General features: G+C 37.4%; 1 protein-coding gene across 5 annotated transcripts in view; it reads right to left on the reverse strand.

Annotated features, from left to right (window-relative positions):
* Nucleotides 1-6,207: 6,207 nt before the first annotated feature.
* LOC113084081 (serine/threonine-protein kinase PAK 3) overlaps nt 6,208-25,098 on the reverse strand; it is a 302,344-nt gene continuing 283,453 nt past the window's right edge. For all 5 annotated transcript variants that reach the window (XM_026254774.1, XM_026254769.1, XM_026254770.1 and 2 more), the window contains 2 exons: nt 21,298-21,435; nt 6,208-6,691 (listed from right to left, as the gene is read on the reverse strand). In XM_026254774.1, coding sequence (XP_026110559.1) covers nt 6,602-6,691; nt 21,298-21,435 — 228 coding nt within the window. In that variant the 3' untranslated portion in view covers nt 6,208-6,601. The remainder of the gene's footprint in view (nt 6,692-21,297; nt 21,436-25,098) is intronic.

The raw sequence follows: 25,098 nt of genomic DNA on the forward strand, positions 1-25,098 counted from the left end.
ATAATTATTTTCATTGAATCTTATTTGTCTTGATGCTACTTTATCAAGTTTATAGTCTATGCTTCAATAAAATGAAAATGGTGAATATTGTGTTCTGAAGATTCTTGGTAAATACATCATTTTACTAGGTAGGCTCATATGTGTTTATTTTAGACTTGGAAAAACGACATATTAATTATTGGGATTATTTTTTTATTTAAGACATGAACATTTTTGATCGGATTAATAACATCTGGGACATCAGTACACCAGAAAGTAATTTTTTTATATTTTAGTAACAAATATGCACATTTTTTGTGAAATACAGGGAGTTACAAGATTAATTATTCTGCATTACAAGATGGTGCCATGGGCTTTATTGTTACAAGCACTTGACGGATAACTGAGAATGTAGCAGGAATGATCAACGTGGATCTTGTACTGCATTAAAACCAAGAGCACGCACATTACTGATGTCCAGCACATGAGGAGCAAGATACGGGGGTGAGGAGGACATTTTTACACTGATTTCGGCTAATTAGTTATATATAATGCTAATATATATATATATATATATATATATATATATATATATATATATATATATATATATATATATATATAAATTAATATTCTTAGCACTGCATGAATTTGTCCTTGTGTAATAGTGAAGTATCACAATGTGTATACATTGTCCTTGATTACTGCTTTACAGTGGGGAATAGATAATGGCAAGTTGTTGCAGGTTCATCCATTATATTTCTTGCCATTTACTTCAAAAATCAAAGAAATAATCTATTATTTTCATTATTAAATCATTTCTTTATAATTTTTCCATGTTTCATCAGATGGCCTCACAATGTCCTGTCAAAAGGTATAATAGCCATGATGAATAGAATAGAAAACAGAGGACTGTGAAAACTGTCAGATATAAATGTGACTCAGCTCAGTTTGTTGTTCATGATGAGGAGAATACATATATGTAGGTTTTACTGCCCTGCTACCCCCAGGGGCCCAGTAGCACCCCCCGGAAGAGCCCAAAACTGTACATTTCAAATGGCTGTAAATCAGAGTCCAATTAACATATCAAAGAGAAAATGGGCAGGATTATTACTTATGCTATGCTGATAAAATAATGTTGAGCTCAGTTTTCAGAAATAAGTGGAAAGCTGGCATAAAAGCATTTTAAATATTGCTCACTGTAAAATACCACATTTCAGCCTGCCTCTCAAATATATCATAGAGGTTTGCACAATAAACATATTTAGATATCCAGTTTACCTTAAAATAAATAATTTATTTAGTTTCGTTAATAAAAAGTTTTAAACTACATTACCCACAAGCCTCCGTCGTTCTATCTATGCAAAGGCAACACTAGGGGGCTGTTTTTGTAGTTCATTGAAGTTATGCTTAGGGTTAGGATTAGGATCTCGCTAAAGATGTCATTTTTCTCAAGATAGCAACACTTCATTGTTGACTTAATATATTACTAATGTGATGATAGGAGCAAAACATACTTTTTAACATGATGCGCTGTTTAATATGGGTTAAAAGATAGTCCAACCACAGACTGTCCTGAAAAGTCATAGCCAATGGCATCTAAGCTGAGCAGCAGCGTCACACTTCCTTATCCATGTATGACAGATGTCTTTCGTTTTTCGGCTGAAGGGATAGATTCGGTTAACAATAGATTAAGCTTGCTACTTATTAGATTCTGTTTTATTTACGTCTTCACCTTCCTCCGTTGTTCAGCTTTGACAAAAATTGGGCAATATTGATGTGCACATGCCCAGCAGTCGCAGTTGTATCCAACAGATAGATTCCTCTCATTAAATATAAGACACATTTTTAAGATTTGTATATTTTTTTTTTTGACCAAAGACAAATATATTTACTAATCAAATGACGTGCTTCTAAAATTTACATTGTATATTACATTGTGTTTTAAAGTTAAAATTGTTCACATTTGTGTTTCTGTGATTTACCATTCTCTACCATTTGAACCCTAGGAATAAAAACAGAAATTATAAATGAATGAATGAATGAATGAACAAATAAATACATAAAGCATAATAAACATGCATATTTTTGTAAGGATCTTCCATTATTTATTGATATGTCAAACTCATTTAAAGTCAACATGCCCAAATTACTACACTGCCTCTGTCACCAAGCTCGTTTTTGCCACCATAAAGAATAAAAAGGCAGTTATGTTGTAAACATTAACTATTTTCAGTATGCAAATGAAAATGCTTTTATTAAAAAACAAAACAGTAAATACAGTATGTCTTTCAGAGAACACTGGAAAAAGATCAATTTTATTAAAAAAATTAAATTGACCAAAATGTTATACAACACAATGTAAATGTTTCAAACTCACAAAAAAACACCATGAAGACATGCATGTCAAGTGTGCAATATCATCTATAAAACTCAATCAGCACAGCATCAAATAAACACTGATTGTCTGAACAATGGAAGACAGAGAAAGTGTTCAGGAAAACAAACACCTGCTAGCTTTGACAATAACATCATGAATTCACTTCATGACTGGAGCTAGGGGATGACTGTGTATGAATATCTCCTTTACTAAAACTCTTAATTAAAGTCTAAAAAGTTCACTGTATGAAGCTTGAAAAAGAGAACAAAATGCTTTATCAATACGAAAAATACTATTTTTAACTATTGTTTTCATCACTGGTTCTGTAATGTATTCATTATGAGCTTATAAATAAAACAAAGTTACATCTTCTGCAAAAATCAAACCACTGCAAAGTCTAATCACTGATCCAGGGACCATATCTGTGTGTGTGGGGGATAAAGAGTTAACGAGGTGAGTCCTTGTGCATGATGGAGAACTGCAGTGTTATCCTCAAACAATCCTGTAAAACAGAAATATTACATTACATTCAACTTATACATTACACTGTGTTTTGTTTAGACCATAAAAGCAGCCTCTGTAAAGATGCTGTAAAATTAAATGTTAAATGAATCCATTATTGAAAGCAAGTAATTAATAACAAGCTATAGTCATATGAATTCTTTTGATAGTGTCAGATGAGACCGTCCTGGGGCTTGTACAATATCATACAATTGTTAAACTGGATTATCAAGACTGTGATGTGTTTAGTACAGTATGTGAAATATTGATAATTAGATATTAAAAATCTCTTTAAACACATAAGTGTCCCATAAGGCAGTGGCTCCCAATCCTGGTCCTGGAGAACCCCAACACTGCACATTTGAGATGTCTCCCTGATCAAACACACCTGATTCAACTCATCAGCTCATCAGTGAAGACTCCAAGGCAGATAAGAGAGACACCAAAACCGTGCAGTGCTGGGGTTCTCCAGGATCAGGATTGGGAAACACAGTCATCAGGTCATGAAAAGTTCGACACACACTCGTGGTCATCATGCTCACTCGAACACTAGGCCAAATACAGGAAAGACTTCAAATAAGTAATCAAGTGGTCAAGTGAAAAGATGGCAAGTGTGGGTATTTGGACAGTGCAACAGTTTAAGAAACAACAAATGCTGTACAAATTATAACAGCAGGAATTTTTGATAAAAGAGACAAACTATCACAGACTTACTGCTGCAAATATCTGCCTCCGCAGCTTTCTGTCTTCTCCATTTCTGAAGGAATCCCTCTCCAGAAACACCACTGGGCTGACTGCCTTTACGTCTTTTCAGCTAAAAATAAAAATAATAAAAAAGGGGAGAGAAAATAAAATTGAATTATATACAGAATGTTAATAATGATCTGTGAGCAAAATATTTATATATATATATATATATATATATATATATATATATATATATATATATATATATATATATATATATATATATATAAACTGATATGAATGAACTGCAAGATGGAAAAATACATGTTTTATTATTTATTTTTAATTTGATTTTTTTTTTTTTTTTGGATTCACATTAAAAGGTATTAAAAGCATGGTACAGAACACATGATTACTGTGATATCTGTCATATAAAAGCACATAAAAACACTAACATTACAGTGATACAAACATAGCTGGTTTGGTGATTATTGTATTGTTGTATTGATTATTAATATATCATAGTAAAACTACAGTTACAGTTACTAATGTCCCATTTACTGTGTTTTAACTTCACATTTCATTTATTACTATTGTGTCGTGATTACCATGATTTTACTACAAATACAACTTACATCATTGATCCTGAAATTAATAATAATATAAAACGGATCGAAGGTCTATGGCACGTCACGTGACAGATAGAGTTTAATCACACTAATTAGCAGCTGTGTTCATTTATTTAAACGCAATGAAACTCAAAGACAGCCGCGGATGACCGATATAATACAGCGATTAAACATATGGCACTAATCTGATTAATAAAGAAGACAGAATACATTTGATAAAAGGCATTAAAAGAGCGTATATACGACTACTCACCCAAACTGTGGAACTGATAGCAAGTATCGCGCGATGTGTGCTGAATGAGACTTCTTGAACGTGATTTCATAGCGATAAACATCTCATGTCCTCGTGTCGAATTCTGACGCCAAAAGTTTCCCACTGAAAGCAATGAAGGTCGTAGTGCTTCGATAGTCGACGCCGAGAGGCACATTTGGCGTCATAAAAGTGACGCTAGGGGCGCTTGACCATGCTTCGATTTTTGACGCCTTTGGAGTGAGAATGGGTTGTTATTTATTATTATTGAAAAAATAATAATTAAAAACTTACATCGTTTACTGAATAAGTCTAACTGAGACTTGTCACAAAAATTGCATATTATTGCCCTTTTGTTAGTTTTGATTGCTTCTATTGCCCTCATTTGTAAGTTGCTTTGGATAAAAGTGTCTGCTAAATGATTAAGTCTGCATTGTCTGTGCAATTGCTTATAGCTTTGTGCTTTAAAAAAAACATTTGTCTTAGGACACAAGGGCAAAGGTTGACACCAATGTGGGATTAATATTTTCCAAAACCTTTCCTACTTAGCTTATACTATTCTAAACAATATCTGCAACTTTGTATTATGAGCACTTATTGTGTTTATTTGGCTCTTTATAAATCGCTTGGTATATTCCTAATTTTTAAGTAGCTTTGGACCAAAGAATCTGCCAAATAATGTAAATGTGCACATAGGTTAGCAATGAAAAAACAGTAGCAAGTCTTATGTGAATGGCCCTTCATTATGCACATATTTTAGCCAAACACTGCACTCTGAAAGATCAAATAGGTTTATGCAATGTTCTCTGATGGTGTGTGATGAGCAGATGTCAAAACCTCAGCAGGGTTTTCCTACTCCATAATGCACTGGAAGTGGTTCATTAGCCCACTCTACATTTGGCTCCTTATGGCTTGGTTTTCAACATTTTTCATTTGCTTTTAAAATGCATAGTATAGAGTACGTATGTGTTGTGGTTTTCATGCTTATGGCAAAGACATTGCACATGAAAACACAGTCTGCAAATCCATTCTGAGAGAGTAAGAGGGAGAGAGAGAGAGAGGTGTTTTTTTGTGTGCAAATTCAGGATGCATTATGCTTTCAAATGATAATATCTGTATAACACATTAGAAAAGTGACTTTTGTAATCAAATGTTTGCGAGTAAATCTTTTGAAACGTCAAGAACATCTATCTATCTATCTATCTATCTATCTATCTATCTATCTATCTATCTATCTATCTATCTATCTATCTATGTGTATAAATACATACTGTAATACAGCAATAAAACAATAATAAATGAGAATATTACTATATCAGTCTAAGAAAACAAACAAACAAAAACTAGGTACTAAAACTATATATATATATATATCTTCTCTCTCTCTCTCTCCGACTAATGATACACAGGGCAACTTTTTGAGCAATGTTGCGATCAACGGGCAACCAGGTGAGACACAGGGCTATGACCGATCAAAAGTATCCAGATTGAAATTGGTTACCCATTTTCAATGGGAAAGTGCCCAATCAACATTGCTCAAAAAAATTGCCTGGCAAAATTGCTCAAAAAGTTGCACATGTAGCCTTTCTCTCTCTCTCTCTCTCTCTCTCTCTCTCTCTCTAGCATACCATGCTCTCTGACTTTGCACACAGTGTAGAAAGAAAATGACTGCTGTGAATATCTGCGGTCGTGCAGATGTCTTGAGGAGATCCCGAGAATTGGAGGTACACATCTTCAGGCACAGGAAAAACCCTGTAAAACCCAAAGAATGTTGCTCGTGATACAAGACAGTTCATAATATATTAAATAAGAGAATAAACTTGATAATTCTTGAGGTCTACTGTAATACACATCATCTTTGATTCCAGAGAGAATGAACACAGGAGTTGTTTTTTCAGTTTTTCTATCCCCTTTCCAGATGTTTAGAGGTGGACACACACTGATGGACTAGTGTGGCAGTTCCATATACATGTTTGAGGGCAAGGACCAGGGCCAATCCCACCTCAAAGGCCTTGAACAGCTGTCAATCACCCTTATAAGGGCAATGCATGTGTTTTTGTCCAGATTCAGATATTGTGTAATTGTGCCATCACACGTAAACACGGTGTACTTGCGCTCTGTGTATGTGTGTCTGGGTGGATGTGTATGCTTGTGTGTGTGGGTAAGGGGATGATCTTAACGGCTGCTATTCTTGATGGCTTCCTTGGCAGCTACAATCAGTGGAGTCAAGCTGGAAAGGGGCTTGGCAATCTTCAGGAACGAATGCTGTAAAGAGAAATAATACATTTAGGAAACTTTCATTTTTATATAAATTTTTATCTCAACATTCCTTTAAACATTAAGGTTTTGCATTGCCATTACAATCTTCCTCGCATTTCCAGACTACATTTTTTTTTCAGTCTGGGTAGACTGTGTGTTTCCTTAATTCATTATACATAACATCTGTGTAATGTCCTTATTTGTAATTTGTTACATTATCCATGTGTATATTATGTGTTATACTATGCATAACATTTCTTCTATGCAATATAATTACAGGACCTATATTGCCTGCATAGTAAAAGGGCAGCTGCTGGCCAAATGGGTGCCCCTAAGCAGGATTGTATTCCTGTGCCCACCTTCCTCAAATATGATGAAAAAAAAAAAAACACCTACTATGCAGTGAAAATAAAACTTTAATCAAATAAAAAAGTAAATAAATAAATTGTATGAATTACAAATTACAATTGTAGCTCTCGACATTTACCCGTGGCTATAACTTAATTATGACTCTAATTTATTTTATAGTCTCAAGCATTCAGAAATAATGCAAAAGGAAATTAAGCAGTTTCACTATTATAAAACCATGGTTTATTTTTGTAAGGGTTGTGATATGCATGTTTTTGTTGAAGAAATTATAAAGGCTGTGTCATCTATAGCAAAAAGTTGGCCAAAAATGAAAGATTAAGTGAATATTTGGTCCCACTTTATATTAGGTGGCCTTAACTACTATGTACTTACATAAAAAAGGACCCACTTTATATTAAGTGGCCTTAACTACTATGTACTTACATTTTTATTAATAATTTAGTACAATGTACTTATTGTGTACATACATGTTTTTACATTCTACTTATATAAAAAAAAAAACTACATGTAATTACATCTGTATTTAATTTCTGTAATTGCATTCATAATTACACTGTTGACCCATACTTTACACCTTACAATACAATATGAACACAATAAGTACATTGTACTTATTTTTTGGTCCCACTTTATATTAGGTGGCCTTAACTACTATGTACTTACATACAAAAATAAGTACAATGTACTTATTGTGTTCATATTGTATTGTAAAACACTTTTGCTGCTATTGAGGTGGGATAGGGGTAAGGTTAGGGAGAGGGTTGGAGGTATGGGTAAGTTTAAGGGTGGGTTAAGGTGTAAAGTATGGGTCAACAGTGTAATTATAAATGTAATTACAGAAATGAAATACAGATGTAATTACATGTAGTTTGTTTTAATATAAGTACAATGTAAAAACATGTATGTACACAATAAGTACATTGTACTAAATTATTAATTAAAATGTAAGTACATAGTAGTTAAGACCACTTAATATAGAGTGGGTCCCTTGTAATTGAGTATTATTTCATCAGTGTAACAGTACTTGTACTTAAAGGGATAGTTCCCCAAAAAATTAAAATTATGTCATTAATGACTCACGCTCATGTCGTTCAAAACCCGTAATACCTCCGTTCATCTTTGGAACACAGTTTAAGATATTTTAGATTTAGTCTGAGAGCTTTCTGTCCCTCCATTGAAGGTGTGTGTATGGTATACTGTCCATGTCCAGAAAGGTAATAAGAACATCTTCAAAGTGGTCCATTTGACATCACAGGGTCAGTTAGAATTTTTTGAAGCATCGAAAATAATTTTGTTCCAAAATTAGCAAAAACTACGATTTCATTCAGCATTGTCTTCTCTTCTGAAGAGAACCAACGAAACACTCGATGTAACCGAATCTTCTTGAACCAGTTCACCAAATCGAACTGAATAGTTTTAAATGGTTCATGTCTCCAATAAGCATTAATAATGAGCCAGATAACATGAGGGTGAGTCATTAATGACATAACTTTCATTTTTCTATGAACTAACCCTTTAAGTAAAAATTTGCAGTACTCTTTCCACCACTGGTTACGTTTTTATTGGGACAGGACTTGATGGATTTTATTTAACATGACCCCGTGAGTTGGTCTCTATTTCTTAGAGCCAAGCTGCGTAAACTACATATAAGGAATTCAAGTAATGCAGCGGTTCTCAATTCCAGTCATTGTGCCCCCCAGCTCTTCATAGTTTGCACGTCTCTTTTTGTTAATGCACCAGATTCAGATAACCAGCTCATCAGAAGTGAGCTCCGTTTATGGACTGTGTTCCCATTGACATGTTCCCTATTCTCCTCTGTGCAGATGAAATCTGTTGAAGTTTACTTCACTTCAGAACCTTTATTCAAAGATTTATGCTGCACAACGTCTTCACACATGGACACGCCTGACATCCTCTATAAATAAATACAATTTAAATTCACGTCTCGCAGACTTCAATGCACTTTGAATGGAACATATAGGCCTACGTTCACTTCGGAATCATGACAGAATATCCAGGGATGTCCACTTCGCAGTGCACTTATGTTCAAATAAAAGTCTGAAGGGATAAGAGAAACTTACAAAATGTGCAGACAGACTCGGCGCCAGACACAAATTCATAGATGGGCATTTTATTTTTTCAGGGGGGCACAAATGAGATCAACCTCAATGCAATGCATAATATCATTAATTATGAATTAAATTCACAAAAAACTAGGAAGAACTGACGTACCTCTCCATTGACGCAATACAACGAAGCAGTCTAAACACACATCGCAGGGCTCAACAGCAGTGCTTGTCCGCTTATCAAGGACAAGTGGATTTTTTAACAGGCCAAGTGAAAGAGAATTTCCGTGACCGGAGAAGTAGCCTAGCCTGATTAAAACGCCAATAACAACCACCAAAAAGCGATAATGATTCTGCATCCTTTAGTCTCAATGGCCACCGAAAATGCATAATGTAATTATATTAAGTGACTTACATTTAAGATGCAATATTGACTGTTGTTTCAGCAGCAAAAATAGTTCAAAGATCACATCAGAATCATAACGGGTCAGTCTCAATGCAACTCAACCATGTTTTCCTTACTGAATGATTCAGTGTTTTGAATGAATTGATTGATTCAAAGATTCAATGACCCATTCATAGACAACTGTCTCATTCTTGACAAATCATCTGTTTGAACGAATCATTTGAATGAATGACTTGAATGACCTGCTTAAAATAAAATAGGCTTAGGCAACTCATCACATTAGTAGAGCGGTAGTCGACATTGTGCGACAGAGTGGAATCGTCTTAATACAATGTCCTTCCTCTCCTCACTGAACTTTTTGGTTAGGTCCTTTTCAAATGCCAACTTAATTAAATTGGCCTTTCGTTGATGAAGCATGCTAAGGTGATGCTCTGTAAGGATGTTCTTTAATGTGGAAAAAGAGTTCCCACAGAGTGCCGTGCTTGTACCAAAGGTCAAAGCATGTTCGAGCGTAGTCATCACACTTGGCATTGCTTCAAGAGGTTTCTGAAAGTGTTGTAGAACTTTTTTCATTGTCCATCCATCCCAACCCCCCCTGCGTCTCCCTGGTCAGTGGTGGCAACTGTCAGAAGACGTTCAGTTGGCTCATTCAATCACAAAAACGCACAACTATCAAAATATTCTCTCTTCCTGCCGGGTCTCAAGTCCCATCCACTTTTATTGTATAAAATGACTCGCCAACCTCTTTCACTATGTGCTCCGTGACCAAAGTACTCTATCAAACTGTTTTTAATGTCATGGCTAGTATACCTAGCATTGTGTGGGATAGTCTGAGCTATCTAGGCCAACACAGCATCTTTTCACAAAGTATATTCAAATAAGGACAAAAATAATCTGCATTCATCTTCAGCCATACAATCAAAAGCATCACGGTCACCTCTAAAAGGTAGGTGGTTCACTGCAAGGAACTCAACGATATTGATTACTGATGACAAATAGTATCTGTTGCGTTCCAAATGTTCTGCATTATTTAAAGTTGTGATTTCTTTACTGGTCTCAATCTGTCTCTCCTTATCCCTCCACATAGCTTCACAGGTCTGGTGTTCTTTTGACGCTGAATGTTTAATAAGTCCTTTCCCAGTTTCCACTGCATGCTTCCACTAACTAAATACAATAATCATAAATGTGGTGTCTGTGCCAGAGGAGGGCACTCAAAACGTTCTGCATGGGTAGCAGAATGCAGCATCTGCATGAATAGAGTATTCCAGCCTATCTCTGCTTCTATACCTGGAGCTGTTAAAAGTATTTTTTTTTTTTTTTTTTTTGCCTGAGAAAACACGTGCACGACAGTTTTTTTTAAGATTACTTGGTTGGGTTTCTCAACTCCGAGATCCCCTGGTGCTGCCACCTTTGACAACCCTTGCTTGAGGCCTTGGCAACTGGAACAGCTGACCTCTGCACTGTCAGTAGTTGAATCATCGTCTTGTGAACTGCGACACCCAGGGCTTTCGCCTAAAGTTAAATTGCTGCTGCACTCTCTTGCAAACTTTGGTGGTTTTTGATTAAAGAAACGCAGTATATCCATAGCACTGCCACACGAGATCGCTCAGCATTTCACTAAGTGTAAATAGCCCACCACGTTGGCAGAGGCTGTTTACACCAACATGTTATTGGGATAGTCAACATTACAAAATATGATCTTCAGTTGACAGATTCAATACTGCAGATGGAAAAGTGTGTCTTACTACTTTTGACGCGTTCGACCCGGGTTCCTTTTGACAACTTTTTTCTCCCATTTAAAAATTCAAATCACACCAGAATTTTTTTTTTTTTAATCAAAATCAAGAAATAGTCAAAAAGTTGAAAATAAGGTATCGCGTAGGCTTAGTGTTGGTATATGGAGGGCTTTTGTCCCAAAGTGGCATCCATTTAATAATTTGAATTAAAAATAATAATAATAATAATAAAACAAATAAAAAATAATTATACATACATACATACATACATATATATATATATATATATATATATATATATATATATATATATATATATATATATATATATATATATATATATACATATATATATATATATATATAAACCCAGTAGTCTCTACGGTCCCCAGACTCACAGCCTTGACACGCTCAGGCCCAGTGGAAGTCCTTCTATCAGCATTTTGTGTTTCTGGACTGCACAATGTTAGCGAGTATGCCCCAGAGGCCTCTCTTGTCCATGAGTCTGCCTCAGAGACCTCTTATTACCATGAGTCTACCCCAGAGGTGGTGGCTTCTGCTGCAGAAACTCCAGAGGTGGCTGGTTCCATTGCAGAACCTCCATTTATAGCCAGCAAGGTCATCTAAGAACTCACATTCTGTCCCGTCACTGCCAAGCAGGCCATCCATGAATTCTTTGCCTGTTCAGCCATGGCCAAGGTGGCCATTTGTAAACTTTCTGCCAGTCCAGCCATGGCCAAGGAGCCGGCTTGTGTATTATTTGTTATGGCCATTGAGGCTGTTGTAAACATCTCTGTGCCTTTTGCTCTAGTTCTGTCTGAGCCATCTTGGTGGTCTCAAGCCCCATCAGCTTCACCCTGGTGCTCATTGGCTCCTCTGTGGGGACGTTCGGACCCATCTGCTCTGCAGTGCTGGTTTTAAGATGCGTCTTGGTGTCCTTCTGCTCCGCCTTGGATCCCTACTCCACCAGCTTTACCACTGCTCTATGGCCCAGGTCCTCCACTGTTCTACAGTATGCCACTGCTCCATGTTGTGATTGGTTGTCTCTGTCATGTGTCTTGTTTCTCATTGGTTGGATTGTCATGTGACCTGTATTGTTTGGTATAAGTAGCTCTCATGTTGCCATTGTCTCAGTTCCAGTAATCCTCTATTGGTAAGTTTATATTTCTATTCATGCCAAGTCAAATCGTGTCTGGCCAAGTCAGATCTTTGTTTGTAATTTGGATTTCACCTTTTCAATAAACTGCACTGGGGTTCATTACAAATTGCTTTCAGTGGACTAAATATTACACTGAGAATGCAATACATGTCAAAATTAGAGACCTTTTCTGTGAAATAGGCCTACTCAAAATATGTTTCAGCTATTTAAAGACTAAAAATTTATTTTTATTATTATTTATTTATCTGCACCTAGAGACAACCTCCATTGCTTTAAATGAAAGTTTAGTGTGTTGTAGAAAATCATCAATTAAATTTTTTCATAAAAGTATTTTTGAGCCCTGTTATACCACACTAAAGAATGCATATCACTCCGTCCACAGAGCAGCTTTAGGACTCTTTGACCACTGCCTGGTTCAACATCTTTCACCATACAGGCAAAAATTTAAATCTTCTAAGCCTGTTAAGCCTTGGGCAGAGCTGTGGCCTAATGGTTAGACAGTCAGACTTGTAACCTGTAAGTCACAGATTTAAGTCTCAGTGTTGGCTGGAGTTGTAGGTGGGAGGAGTGAATGAACAGTGCTCTCTTCTATCCTCAATAACCTTGGCTGAAGGGCCCTTGAGCAAAGCACAACTCAGAAAGCTTGCATTAGATTGGCAAAGAGGAGCTATGCTAAAAAGCTAATTTTCAACCATCGACCCTGCTTCAGTGTGGAAAGGTCTGAAAGACCTTACAAACTACAAGACACCACCCCCCAGCACTGAAGTGAATCAACAACTTAATGACGACCTGAATAAGTTTTACAGTAGATTTGAAACTCCTGGTCTTACACCCCACACCCGCTCTGACCATCTCTCCACACAGCCGTCAACACCATCAGCTCTCCCTTCTCCCCAACTCCTGCACTTCAGATCAGTGAAGATTATGTGCGTCAGGTCTTCAAGAAACAGAAGAGAAGCACCAGGCCCAGATGTGTCACACCAACCTGCCTAAAAACCTGTGCTGACCAGCTGGCCCACATCTTTTCATAGACCTTGAACAGATCACTGGGGCTGTGCGAAGTCATCTGGGCCTGGCTGCTTAAAACACTCCACCATCATCCCACCTCCCAAAGTAACCCAAAATCACAGGACTTAATAACTACAAACCTGTTGCTTTAATGTCTGAGGTCATGACATAATTTGAAAGACTTGCGTCAGCTTATCTGAAGGACATCACTGGACACGTACTGGACCCCCTGCAGTTTGCTTACTGAGCAAACAGGCCAGTGAATGACACAGTCAACATGGGACTGCACTACATCCTGCAAAATCTGGACAAATCAGGGACTTGTACAAATATCTTGTTTGTGGACTTCAGTTCAGCCATCAACACCATCATCCCAACACTCCTCCAGACCAAACTAACCCAGCTCTCTGTTCCTAGCTCCATCTGTTAGTGGATCGGCAGCTTTCTGACTGAGAGACAATAGCTAGTGAGAATTGGTCATTTCACATGCAACAGCCGCAAAATCAGCACTGGCGCTCCTCAGGGATCTGTGCTCTCTTCACTGCTCTTCTCCTGTACATCAATGACTGCACCTCTACTGACCCCTGACACTACAGTGGAGTCTTTCAGATTCCTGGGCAGAACAATTTCTCAGGACCTGAAGTGGGAGGATCAGATTCCAGACTGCTGAGCGAATCACTAGCACCATCCTCCCCACTCTCCAAGAACTGCACTCATCCAGAGCTGGCAAAATCACTCTTGTACCTGTCACGGTTGATAAACCGTGATCTCGGGTTTTGCACTATGTGGGTGGAGTATGTGTGTTTTGCGTCAGCACTGATTGTTTCATGTGGGCATCTCCGCTAATTGTTCATCAGCACCAGCTGCAACTCATTACCCTTCCCTATATATTGCCCTGTCTAACGTCTTGTGTTTTTCAGAGCGTTGTTAGTCATTCCGTGTCTCATGTTCTGCCTTCCTTGTGTTTGTTTCTTGTCATCGGAATGCTGTCCACTCCACCTCATCACTGGATTGCACCCCTTGCCTTCAGTACCTCGAACCCAGCACACTTCCTCTTTGAACTGTTGCCATCTGGCTGGCGGTACAGAGCACTGAGCACCAGAACAGCAAGACATGGGAAAAGATTCTTCCCTCAGGCCATCTACCTCATGAACAGTTAAATGTTCTCCCCACTGTGCAATAAAACATGTGAATTGCCCAACTATCTATACTTATATTTATTAAATGTTTGTTATTAATTTAATATATATTACATCTATCCACATTCTCTTTGCATAATTTGTCTATAGCACATATGTAATATACATATAATGTACCTCTTTTTTATTGTATATTGTTTTTTACATATTTATTTTCACTCACTTATTTTTATTTTGTTATCTGTTTTTTTGTCACTTGTCAACCAGTCTGAAGCTTCTGTCACCAAGGCAAATTTCATGTGCATATAAGCACACTTCGCATTAAAGCTCTTTCTGATTCTTACACAATCTGTATTGAATAAAGCACTATATCAATAAAGGTGACTTGACTTGAGTTGACTTGTATATTCACTCTTTTCCGCACCATTTCTTAAGGCCCAACACTTCTAATAGTGTGAATTTACTAACTAACTAATCGTTTCTTGAAGATGGCTATAGATTCAGCTCCTCTGATTGAATTGGGCAGGTAATTCCATAGGGAACATTTAAGGAAAAAGTCTGTGAAAGTGATTTTCTGCCTCTTCAGGATGGGACTACAATGCACCATTCACTTGCAGAACCCAAGCTTCTGGAGGGCACATAAGTCTAAAGTAGTGAATTTAGGTAACTTTTTGAGGGCTGAATTAAAACATCACAACGAACAAATAAATAAATAAATGAATAAATAAAATTACAGGATGATCCAACCTGCATGAAATTCATCATTGCGACTCAAAATGTTAGTCAGAACTGTGTATGACGGGGTGTCAAACTCCTATTCCTGGAGGGCCACAACCCTGCAGAATTTAGATTCAACCCTAAATAAATGCACCTGATCTAGTCCTTCAGGCTTATTTGAAAACGACATGGTATGTGTGTTGCAGCAGGGTGGAACTAAACCTGCAGGGGGGCCATGGCCCTACAGGAACTAAGTTTGACACCCATTGGGTTATTGCCTCCACGCACCTGTATGCACTCCTGACAACGTCTGAATATGCTCCTTATGAGATGGTGGGAGATGTCCTGCAAGTCCTGCAGGACATCAGTGAACTCATAGAAAGTCTGTTGTGCTACTTAGCGGATTCGGATGCTCAGATGCATAATGTCCCAGAAGTTCTTGATTTTATTCAGGTCTGGGCAGTGTGACAGCCCATCAGTGGCATCAATAACTTCATCATCCAGAAGCTGCCTATACACTCTGGCCACATGACGCTGGGCATTACCATGTACCAGGAGGAACCCAAGGCCCACTGCACCAGCCTAAGGCCTGACAGTAGCTCTGAGGTTTTTAATCCTGGACCCTAATAGCATTAAGGGTACTGTTGGGTAGCATGTGGAGTTTGTCCAAATGTCTTTGAAACTGCATGTATGGATGTGCCATCCTGTTGGAGCTGGACTACCTGTGCAAACTAATTGGATTGCTGGTACTGCCTAATGCTACAAGCAGGGCTGGGAAGATAAAATTTAAAAAGTATTTCACTTCACATTTATTTGTTAGATTACTCAAGTTTTGTAACTTAATCTGAAGACGTGCTGCATTTGGTCTCGTACTCTATCTATCTACCTTGTCAGTATCATGTGCTTGCTGATACTGTTGTGATAAACAGTAAAGTATTTCAAGCGCTAGCAAAGACAGTGTAAAGAAATACTCTTTGAGAGAAGCAGTTAATCAGTGGAAGTTAAAAGCAGATCTTAAGTGTATTTATTTCTTTTCTCATTAGTGTTTAGTGCAGTTGTCGTTGCTAGGAAATGCTTGTTTGCTTACTGTGTTGAGACGAGTTTGGTCTCGTACTCTATCGCATACCTTGTCAATGTTGTGCTCTTGCTTAAACATTCGTTGTGATAAACAGTGAAGTCAGTTCAGCTGAAGTTAATTTCTGTTTAGTCTGACGGGTATAAAAAAAAGTTAGTGTACCGTGGCAGCCCTCCTGTTAAGCCCTCCTCGTGTAAAGACCGAAGAGTGTAAAGACCATCGACTCTACCGTGCAACTCCACCACGCAGGGATAACGGCAATGGATACAAGTATTATTTTGATTAATCATTTTCCCTAATACTTGTTTTACTTCTGTTTTATTTTTAGTATTTCCAAATCCCTACTATCACAAACTGTAGGCAGCACAATCCTAACACACTTTGCCTATGTCTGCTAATACACTACATTCGTTTTCTGTTTGTCTCTGGAATTGCCAGTCTGCTGTAAACAAAGCTGATTTCATTACTTCTATTATTAGTCATTCAAAGCTAAATCTCATGGCCCTGACAGAGACCTGGATCAAACCAGAGGACACTGATACACCTGCTGCACTCTCCAATAATTTCTCATTTTCCCACTCCCCCTGTTTGACTGGAAGAGGTGGAAGTACTGGTCTGCTTATCTGGAATGATTGGAAATTTTATCCTTAACCATCTTTGGGTATCAACTAGAGTCCGGTCTTGGACTCGAATCCGGACTTTTTTCGATGATCTCAGACTTGTCTCGGACTCGTGGTGTTTGCACTCGGACTTGGCCATTGGACTCGCCAAATTTTCTCCTTGGTCTCGACCAAGTCCAGCAAAAAAAAAAACAAAAAAACAAATGCTACGAGTGCCACTTTCTCCTTTTTTCCAGAGCACTCTGTAGCCTGCGATCTACGCCTGCGCTCCAGTGGCGTCTGCTGTTGCTGGGCAACCATGACCTGCTCTCCATGAAGACGCAGAAGTTTCAGCAAAGTATAAATGGATTTCCAGCATTAAAAATCCCTTGCAGTAGCTCTGCTGATAAAATCATTTTAAAAATGGCTATACTTGTACAGCTATGATCAGCTGTTTCTTCATCTTGGCTTAGCTTTGAATTGTTAGGAAAAAGGATGTGCATGAGCAGCGGTGCACTTGCTGTATTCTGAAAAGTTTAGATGTGTCTAATTTAATTTCCTTAATAAAAGATTTTAGATCATGTCTTATTTCCATCTACACCTAGACAACCTTAAACTTACCATTTACAATAAAGTAATGCTAATTAATGTTGTACAGTATAGGGGTTGCAATGCTAGTGATTTCTACTAGTCAATTTTTTTTTTATACTCGAGTTACTCGACTACTTGTGGTTCATGGTATTGTAAATGAAAAACAAAAACACAAAACAATAAATAGTTTTTTTTTTTTTTAAATCAATAAATGCTTATTAATACATAGCCTTATGCAACAATTACATATGTACATTTTAAAAACATTAAATATTAAAATGTTCATATAACAGCCAGTATTTGTATCTGTAAATTCACAAAATGTTTCGTATCTGCATTTGTCGTACAGTTACTTGATAAGACTGTTATGACTTTTTTTATCTCTTTTTATATTTTTTTTTCCCGTAATCACTGAACAAGTATGTTGTTTTTTTACTAAAAAACTATGTTTATTTAAAATAAAATAATTTGTAATTTGTAAAATAATATTTATCATGAAGCTGAGAAATGTCATGACAAACGACTGAATCAATTCAATGCACACATTTTCATTATGCAGAACTCTTTAAGCGAGTCTATAATGTTTCGTGAACTTCACTAAACAAATGGGTGTGTGCCGCGCAAACCAGCAAAAGGTAAAGATGCAAACATGTAGGACAGGTAGAAAATGTATCGGTATCGAAGTTGATTTTTAGCCTATTCTTGAAAGAGAACTGATTTGGTTTATTAGAGACTGAGACGTGCAACGCAGCTGTTTGATTGGTGAGTTCACTGTGCTTATTCATTCATTTGCCTTTTAAATACATACAAATATTAAAACATGCATGATGTATTATTATAGGTGAAATTACTCTTGCAAAGCTCTGATTTCTGAGAGATGCACGGAGAGGCAACACCATACAATGTTGCAAACACTTTGTATGCATTATGGTTAATGCATGCTGGATTAGTCAATTATTTCAGACAGCGCCGAACTAGTCTATGCAAGCCCTAGTACAGTATGACAAAAAATAAGCTGTATTTATGCGTGCATGCCCAGTAGAGCCATACATATCCCTTCAAGCCTTAACCGTGCGCATGTGTCATATCCCGAGCTTTGAGTGTGTGTGTTTATTCTGTGCCATCAGTCATCAGTCATTTTAATTTTTGACCACAGACATAATGTCAGCAACAGCAGCATTATAAAGTAAATAAAATGTAAATAAAGTACATAAAGAGCTAAAAAGTTGGAGATAAACTTTCCAGGGCATTGGCCCTCCAGGATCTAGTTTGGAGACCCCTGTCCTACAGAGTTGTTACTGCATACAGTGGTTTTTGATCATTACAAATAATAATGTAAAATTATTTTCTTAGAATAGGAGATATGCTGTCTCTCGCATCACACACATAATCAGTAATTAAGTATTTGGTCTTGAAGAGGATCCTTTTTTCTTTTATTTGGACTCTCAAAACCTTTGGACTTGGACTTGACTTGGACTCGAACCTCTTTGGACTCTGTCTTGACTCGGTCTCGACTAGTCCTGGACTTGGACTTGACTTGGACTCGACAAAGCTGGACTTGACTACAGCTCTAGTTTCAACAGCTCTTTTGAATCTCATTCAATTACTGGTACCTACCCTCTTAAAATCCATTTTGTAGTTTTTTAATCGAGCACCAGGACCACTAGGTAACTTTTTGGATGAATTATGATGCTTTTCCATTACCAGTACCAGCTCAACTTGACTCGACTTGCCTCATCTTGGCTCGCTTTTCACTCTTTTTTCCATTGCAGATAGTACCTCCACAATAGTACCTGGTCGTCATAGCAATGTCACAGGAAACTGCTGTGCATAATCTTCTACACGACACACACCCACTACCCACACACACACAGGACAAAGGAGGAAATCGAGAGTATGCTGCTTTTGATCCTCGAGATGTGGCTGTTTCTCATAGCAAGACAAAAAACATTGTTTCTGGAGAGGCAGAGGGCAGCAAAACAAAACACTGCCGGCAGGGTTATTCAGGATACTCCGTCTGTCGTGTGCAATGATGACGCAGTGAATAGTGATGATTCTCTCTGACCAATCAGCAGTCTGCCATGTTTTCACATCACATTTTACTTTCGCCTCAGCTCACTCAGAGCCTCGCTGGAGGTGATATGAAAAAAGTACCTGGAAGCAGGTACAGGTACAACTTTTACACAGTGGAAAACCAAACAAAGGTGAGTCGAGTCGAGGTGAGCTGGTACTGTGTAGTGGAAAAGCACCATTAGATGTGCTGCTCTCAACCTTTCCTGAGGATGGTACTCCCCTGGATATGCTTGAAGACTTCAACATCCACCTAGATAAACCTGTATTTGCAGAATTCCACACTCTGCTTGCCTCTTTTGATCTCAACCGAGTGTCAACTACTGCTACTCACAAATCAGGCAACCAACTGCACACCCCGGATCACTTCCTACTCACTCTTAACCTTAGCATGGTCCCTGACAAATCACTTAGCCCTCCACATGTCATCTTTCAATGTAACCTACGCTCACTCTCATCCTCCTGGCAGTCTTCTATGGTTTAATCTGTTAGCATCTACAAGCTCCTTGTTTTCTTTCTCTTGTACTTTTTTCCAGGTATAGAATTAGCAATGTGAAACGTGATTACAGATAACCCAGGATTCTGTTTATCTGGGGTTTAGGATGACACAAAGTTAAACATTATCTTTGATAAGTTTAGTCAAAATGGCATATTTTCTTAGCGTCAGACGCTATTTATACTAAGAGCAAATAGCAATAGTTTCTAGTTACACTATGTGCAAAATATATTATCAGATTACATTTATAATGTAGAATAAATAAAGTAATATTTTCTTTGCTTGCAATAAGTGTAAAAGTAATTAGATGCTATTTATACTCAGTGCAAATGGTGGCAGGTATTTTTACCCCAGTATTGTAGTACATTATACAATAGCATATTTGTTGTAAAGGGTTGTAATAGGTACTTTGCCTGACTATTATCTCATGAATACCTGAAGGGAGCAATTGTGTTTTTACAAAGCACATCAAATAATGATATAAAATAATGATACACTGCATTAAAATTAGCAGCCACATGTAAATGTATTTTCCAATGTCAGCATTAATAAATGTTTGTTTCAATTATTATTTTATACTTGTGGATATTTTAAGTTTTCTTGGAATAAACATGCAGTCGAACAATGTTAAAGAATGCTAGTTATTCTGGTATAGATATTCTCAACAACCTATAACCCAAGGAAAAATTGAAGACTGATTTAAGACAAACCACTGCCAGGTTGAAGTTGACAAGAAAAGTTTTATCTGGCCTAGCTCCTGTGTTTTGAGCTACATAATGCTGTTCCATCTGCTGGCTATTGTGTGAAGCACAACAAATGAATGTACATTTTAATACACACATACAGGGAGTTTTTGGGCAACACACACAAAAACAATACTAAATAATCTAGAATGCTAAAAATTCAGAAACCTTATATTATAACTTTGGCAGTCATTTTTGGTGTTTTTAGTTTTTTAGTCACCTGAAGTTGTTGTGTGCATGATAGGGTTAGAGGAACAAGTATTTTTTTATAATCTATTTAAGTGATAATACAGAGCAGCGTGAAGAACTGTAGACTGTGAAAATGTAGCATAGAACCTGCCGCTGTTCCTGTCGGATGTATGTCATGAAACATGAGTTCAATTTATAATTATTTGAGTTTAAGGTAATACAGATGTCTCAGACATAGTTTGTTGTTACCTGCAACAATTCTTTAGCTGACCCTCTTCGTTCTACATCCATCTCCAGACAGCCTTTCAGGAAGTCACGAAACACTGAGGATAGCCGCTCAGGATTTTGTAGCTCTGGAGTGCCGTTTGTTGCAATTAAATAAAGGGCCTAATTAAAAGGGAAAAAACATTAATACAGTAGAACAATAATAATAATAAATTTAACACAGACACACACACACACACATACATATCAATGTTACTATGAGGAGACTGTTACTCTACACTGACCAAGAGGGGACCAGTGTTTCTGGTAATTTTGAAGAAACAAAAATTACATACAAAAAAAATTAAGGTAATTTTTCATTACATAACTGAACAAAAAATATCATTTTATATGTGTGTGTATATATATATATATATATATATATACATATGTGTGTGTGTGTGTGTGTGTGTGTGTGTGTGTATATATATATTAGGGGTGTAACGGTTCACAAAATTCACAGTTCGGTTCGATAGGATACACTGATGTCACGGTTCGGTTCGGTACGGTTCGGTACGTTTTAGATACAGCAAAATTAAAAACATCTCAACTTTTCAGAATGCCACAAGCGCACCACGGGTCATGTGACAAGAACTAACCAATCAGCTTCATCGTTTCCCGTAACAACATTGAAAGCTCAGCCAAGATGAAGGAACAGCTGATCATAGTTGTATATGCAATTTTGAAATAAATTATCCTTTGCTGAAATTTCCGCGTCTTCATGGAGAGAGCACGTCATGGTTGCTTAGCAAAGGCAGATGCCTCAGGGGTGCAACTGCCCGAGTCCTTTGGAAAGGAGGAGAAAGACGCGCATAGCGTTTTCCACAAGTTTTTAGGCGCGATATGTGAACGGCCCCTAAGGCGCTCGCTCACTCAGCATGCGCTGAAGGCTTGTTGCAAAATGTCTAATGCATTTAACAGACCAGAAATAGAAGATCCTCCAATAACCAACAGGTTTGGTGTTTGGGTGCACTTTGTATTCCCTGTAAGCTATAATGGTGATGACAGAATTAATGGTAAATAGTAAGGTCTCATATCCGCGGCTATAATGTAAATGAAGCCTACCAATCGCTGCGGTGATGTCTTTTGCCCTGTTTGAATCCATTGGAAATGTCTGTCTAAATGCTGCGAGGATGGTTTGTTGCGTGTATGTTTCTCCTTTTTTTCGTCTTTTCCCAGATACTGACACACTAAGTTGATGTCGGCATAAATGAGTTGACATGTTTTAAGTATTCCCGCTGGTGTTTTTTTTTTTTTTTTTTTATTCCCGCTGGTGTACCCTATTTTCATGTAGATGCGACATACCGTTGTTTTTTTTTGTCCACCACTCTCTTGCCATCACCATTATAGCTTACAGGGAATCCAAAGTGCACCCAAACACCAGACCTGTTGGTTATTGGAGGATCTTCTATTTCTGGTCTGTTAAACGCATTGGCCACCGCATACCGTGCATGAACTGCTTGCTCACTCAGCACGTACTGAGTGAGCGAGCGCCTGACTGAGTAGCCTAACATAAACATATAAGTTGGTGTTTTTTTCTTCTTCGGGGGTGTCAGGGGCGTTGCCTGTTACATCGTTTGGGTTATTGGGCTACCTTGTTGAAAACATATCATTATATTTCACTTTCTTTTTTTTTTCAAATATAATTAATTAGTCCAACGAACCGTTCGGTACATAATGCGTACCGCGCAACGAACCGAAAGCCTCGTACCGAACGGTTCAATACCGAACGCATATCATTACACCCCTAATATATATATATATATATATATATATATATATATATATATATATATATATATATATATATATATATATATATATATATATATATATATATTCTGACACACACACATACATTCTCCTTTCACATACATATATTCTTGCTTTCACACATTTACATTCTCCTTTCATATTCTTATATTCTTGCTTTCACACACTTACATTTTCCTTACACATACCAACATTTCTACTCTCACACACATACATTCTCTATCACATCCATTCATTCTTGCTTTCACACACATACATTCTCCTTACATACTTTTTTATGCTTTCACACACATGCATTCTCCTTTTACATACATATATTTCTACCTATTTTGGTATCCATTACTTCCTGTTTAAGCAGGAAGTCATTCTCAGACCAGTATATACATGTGTAAGGCCTGCTCAGCTCTTCCTTACAATTTTTACAGTTATGCTATTAAAAGTCGTCCTTTTTTCTTTTCAAGTACATATTTTAAGTTTTTAACTTAAACATATTCATTTTGTAACCTACGTGTTTTACAGATCTGTGTACAAGTGTAAAGACACTGATTTTGATCGTATTAACAGGGCTTAATGGTAAATAATTTTTTTACTGGTCCGGTTCGGCCAGTGGTTTACATTTTTTACTTGCCCTGGCAAATTTTTCTTGCCACAATCAAATCAATCAATCAATCAATCAATAACATTTATTGTTTTCATTGTTGACTGTAACATTATATTATAATAAATAATAACCATTTTGCACAAATAGGTACAATAGTTAAAAGATAAAACTCAAATAAACCATGCTTTTTCAGGTCTTTCGGGTAGGCCTAACTATTCCAGTTAAGGATGCACTGATCAGGATTTTATTTATTTTACAATCAAATCAAGTCAAGTCAAGTCACCTTTATTTACATAGTGCTTTAAACAAAATACATTGCGTCAAAGCAACTGAACAACATTCATTAGGAAAACAGTCAATAATTAACACAGTCAAGTGTCAATAATGCAAAATGACAGTTAAAGGCAGTTCATCACTGAATTCAGTGATGCCATCTCTGTTCAGTTTAAATAGTGTCTGTGCATTTGTTTGCAATCAAGTCAATGATATCGCTGTAGATGAAGTGACCCCAACTAAGCAAGCCAGAGGCGACGGCGGCAACTCCATCGGTGACAGAATGGAGAAAAAAACCTTGGGAGAAACCAGGCTTAGTTGGGGGGGCCAGTTCTCCTCTAACCAGACGAAACCAGCAGTTCAATTCCAGGCTGCAGCAAAGTCAGATTGTGCAGAAGAATCATTTGTTTTTTGCGGTCTTGTCCTGGTGGTCGTCTGAGACAAGGTCTTTACAGGGGATCTGTATCTGGGGCTCTAGTTGTCCTGGTCTCCGCTGTCTTTCAGGGATGTAGAGGTCCTTACTAGGTGCTGATCCACCATCTGGTCTGGATACGTACTGGATCCGGGTGACTGCAGTGACCCTCTGATCTGGATACAGACTGGATCTGGTGGCTACGGTGACCTCGGAATAAGAGAGAAACAGACAAATATTAGCGCAGATGCCATTCTTCTAATGATGTAGCAAGTACATCTGGTGTTATGGGAAGTGTTCCTGGTTCCGGTTTACCTAATTAATGCAGCCTTACAATCCTTTAACGGATTTGGATATTAAAGCATATTAGTATGTTATGTAAACCAGGTTAAAGAGATGGGTCTTTAATATAGATTTAAATTGCAAGAGTGTGTCAGCCTCCCAAACAATGTTAGGTAGGTTATTCCAGAGTTTAGGCGCCAAATAGGAAAAGGATCTGCCGCCCGATTTTGATTTTGATATTCTAGGTATTATCAAATTGCCTGAATTTTGAAAATGTAGCATATCATCTATACGATGTTTGATAGGGAGCCAGTGCAGTGTTGACAGGGCCGGGCTAATATGATCATACTTCCTGGTTCTAGTAAGAACTCTTTCTGCTGCATTTTGGACTAGCTGCAGTTCTTTTCAGGAACTCGAGCTGCGTCGAGTGCTTTGGGGAACGTCC

The sequence above is a fragment of the Carassius auratus genome, chromosome 5 (assembly GCF_003368295.1).
Source record: "Carassius auratus strain Wakin chromosome 5, ASM336829v1, whole genome shotgun sequence".
NCBI classification, from domain to species: Eukaryota; Metazoa; Chordata; class Actinopteri; order Cypriniformes; family Cyprinidae; genus Carassius; species Carassius auratus.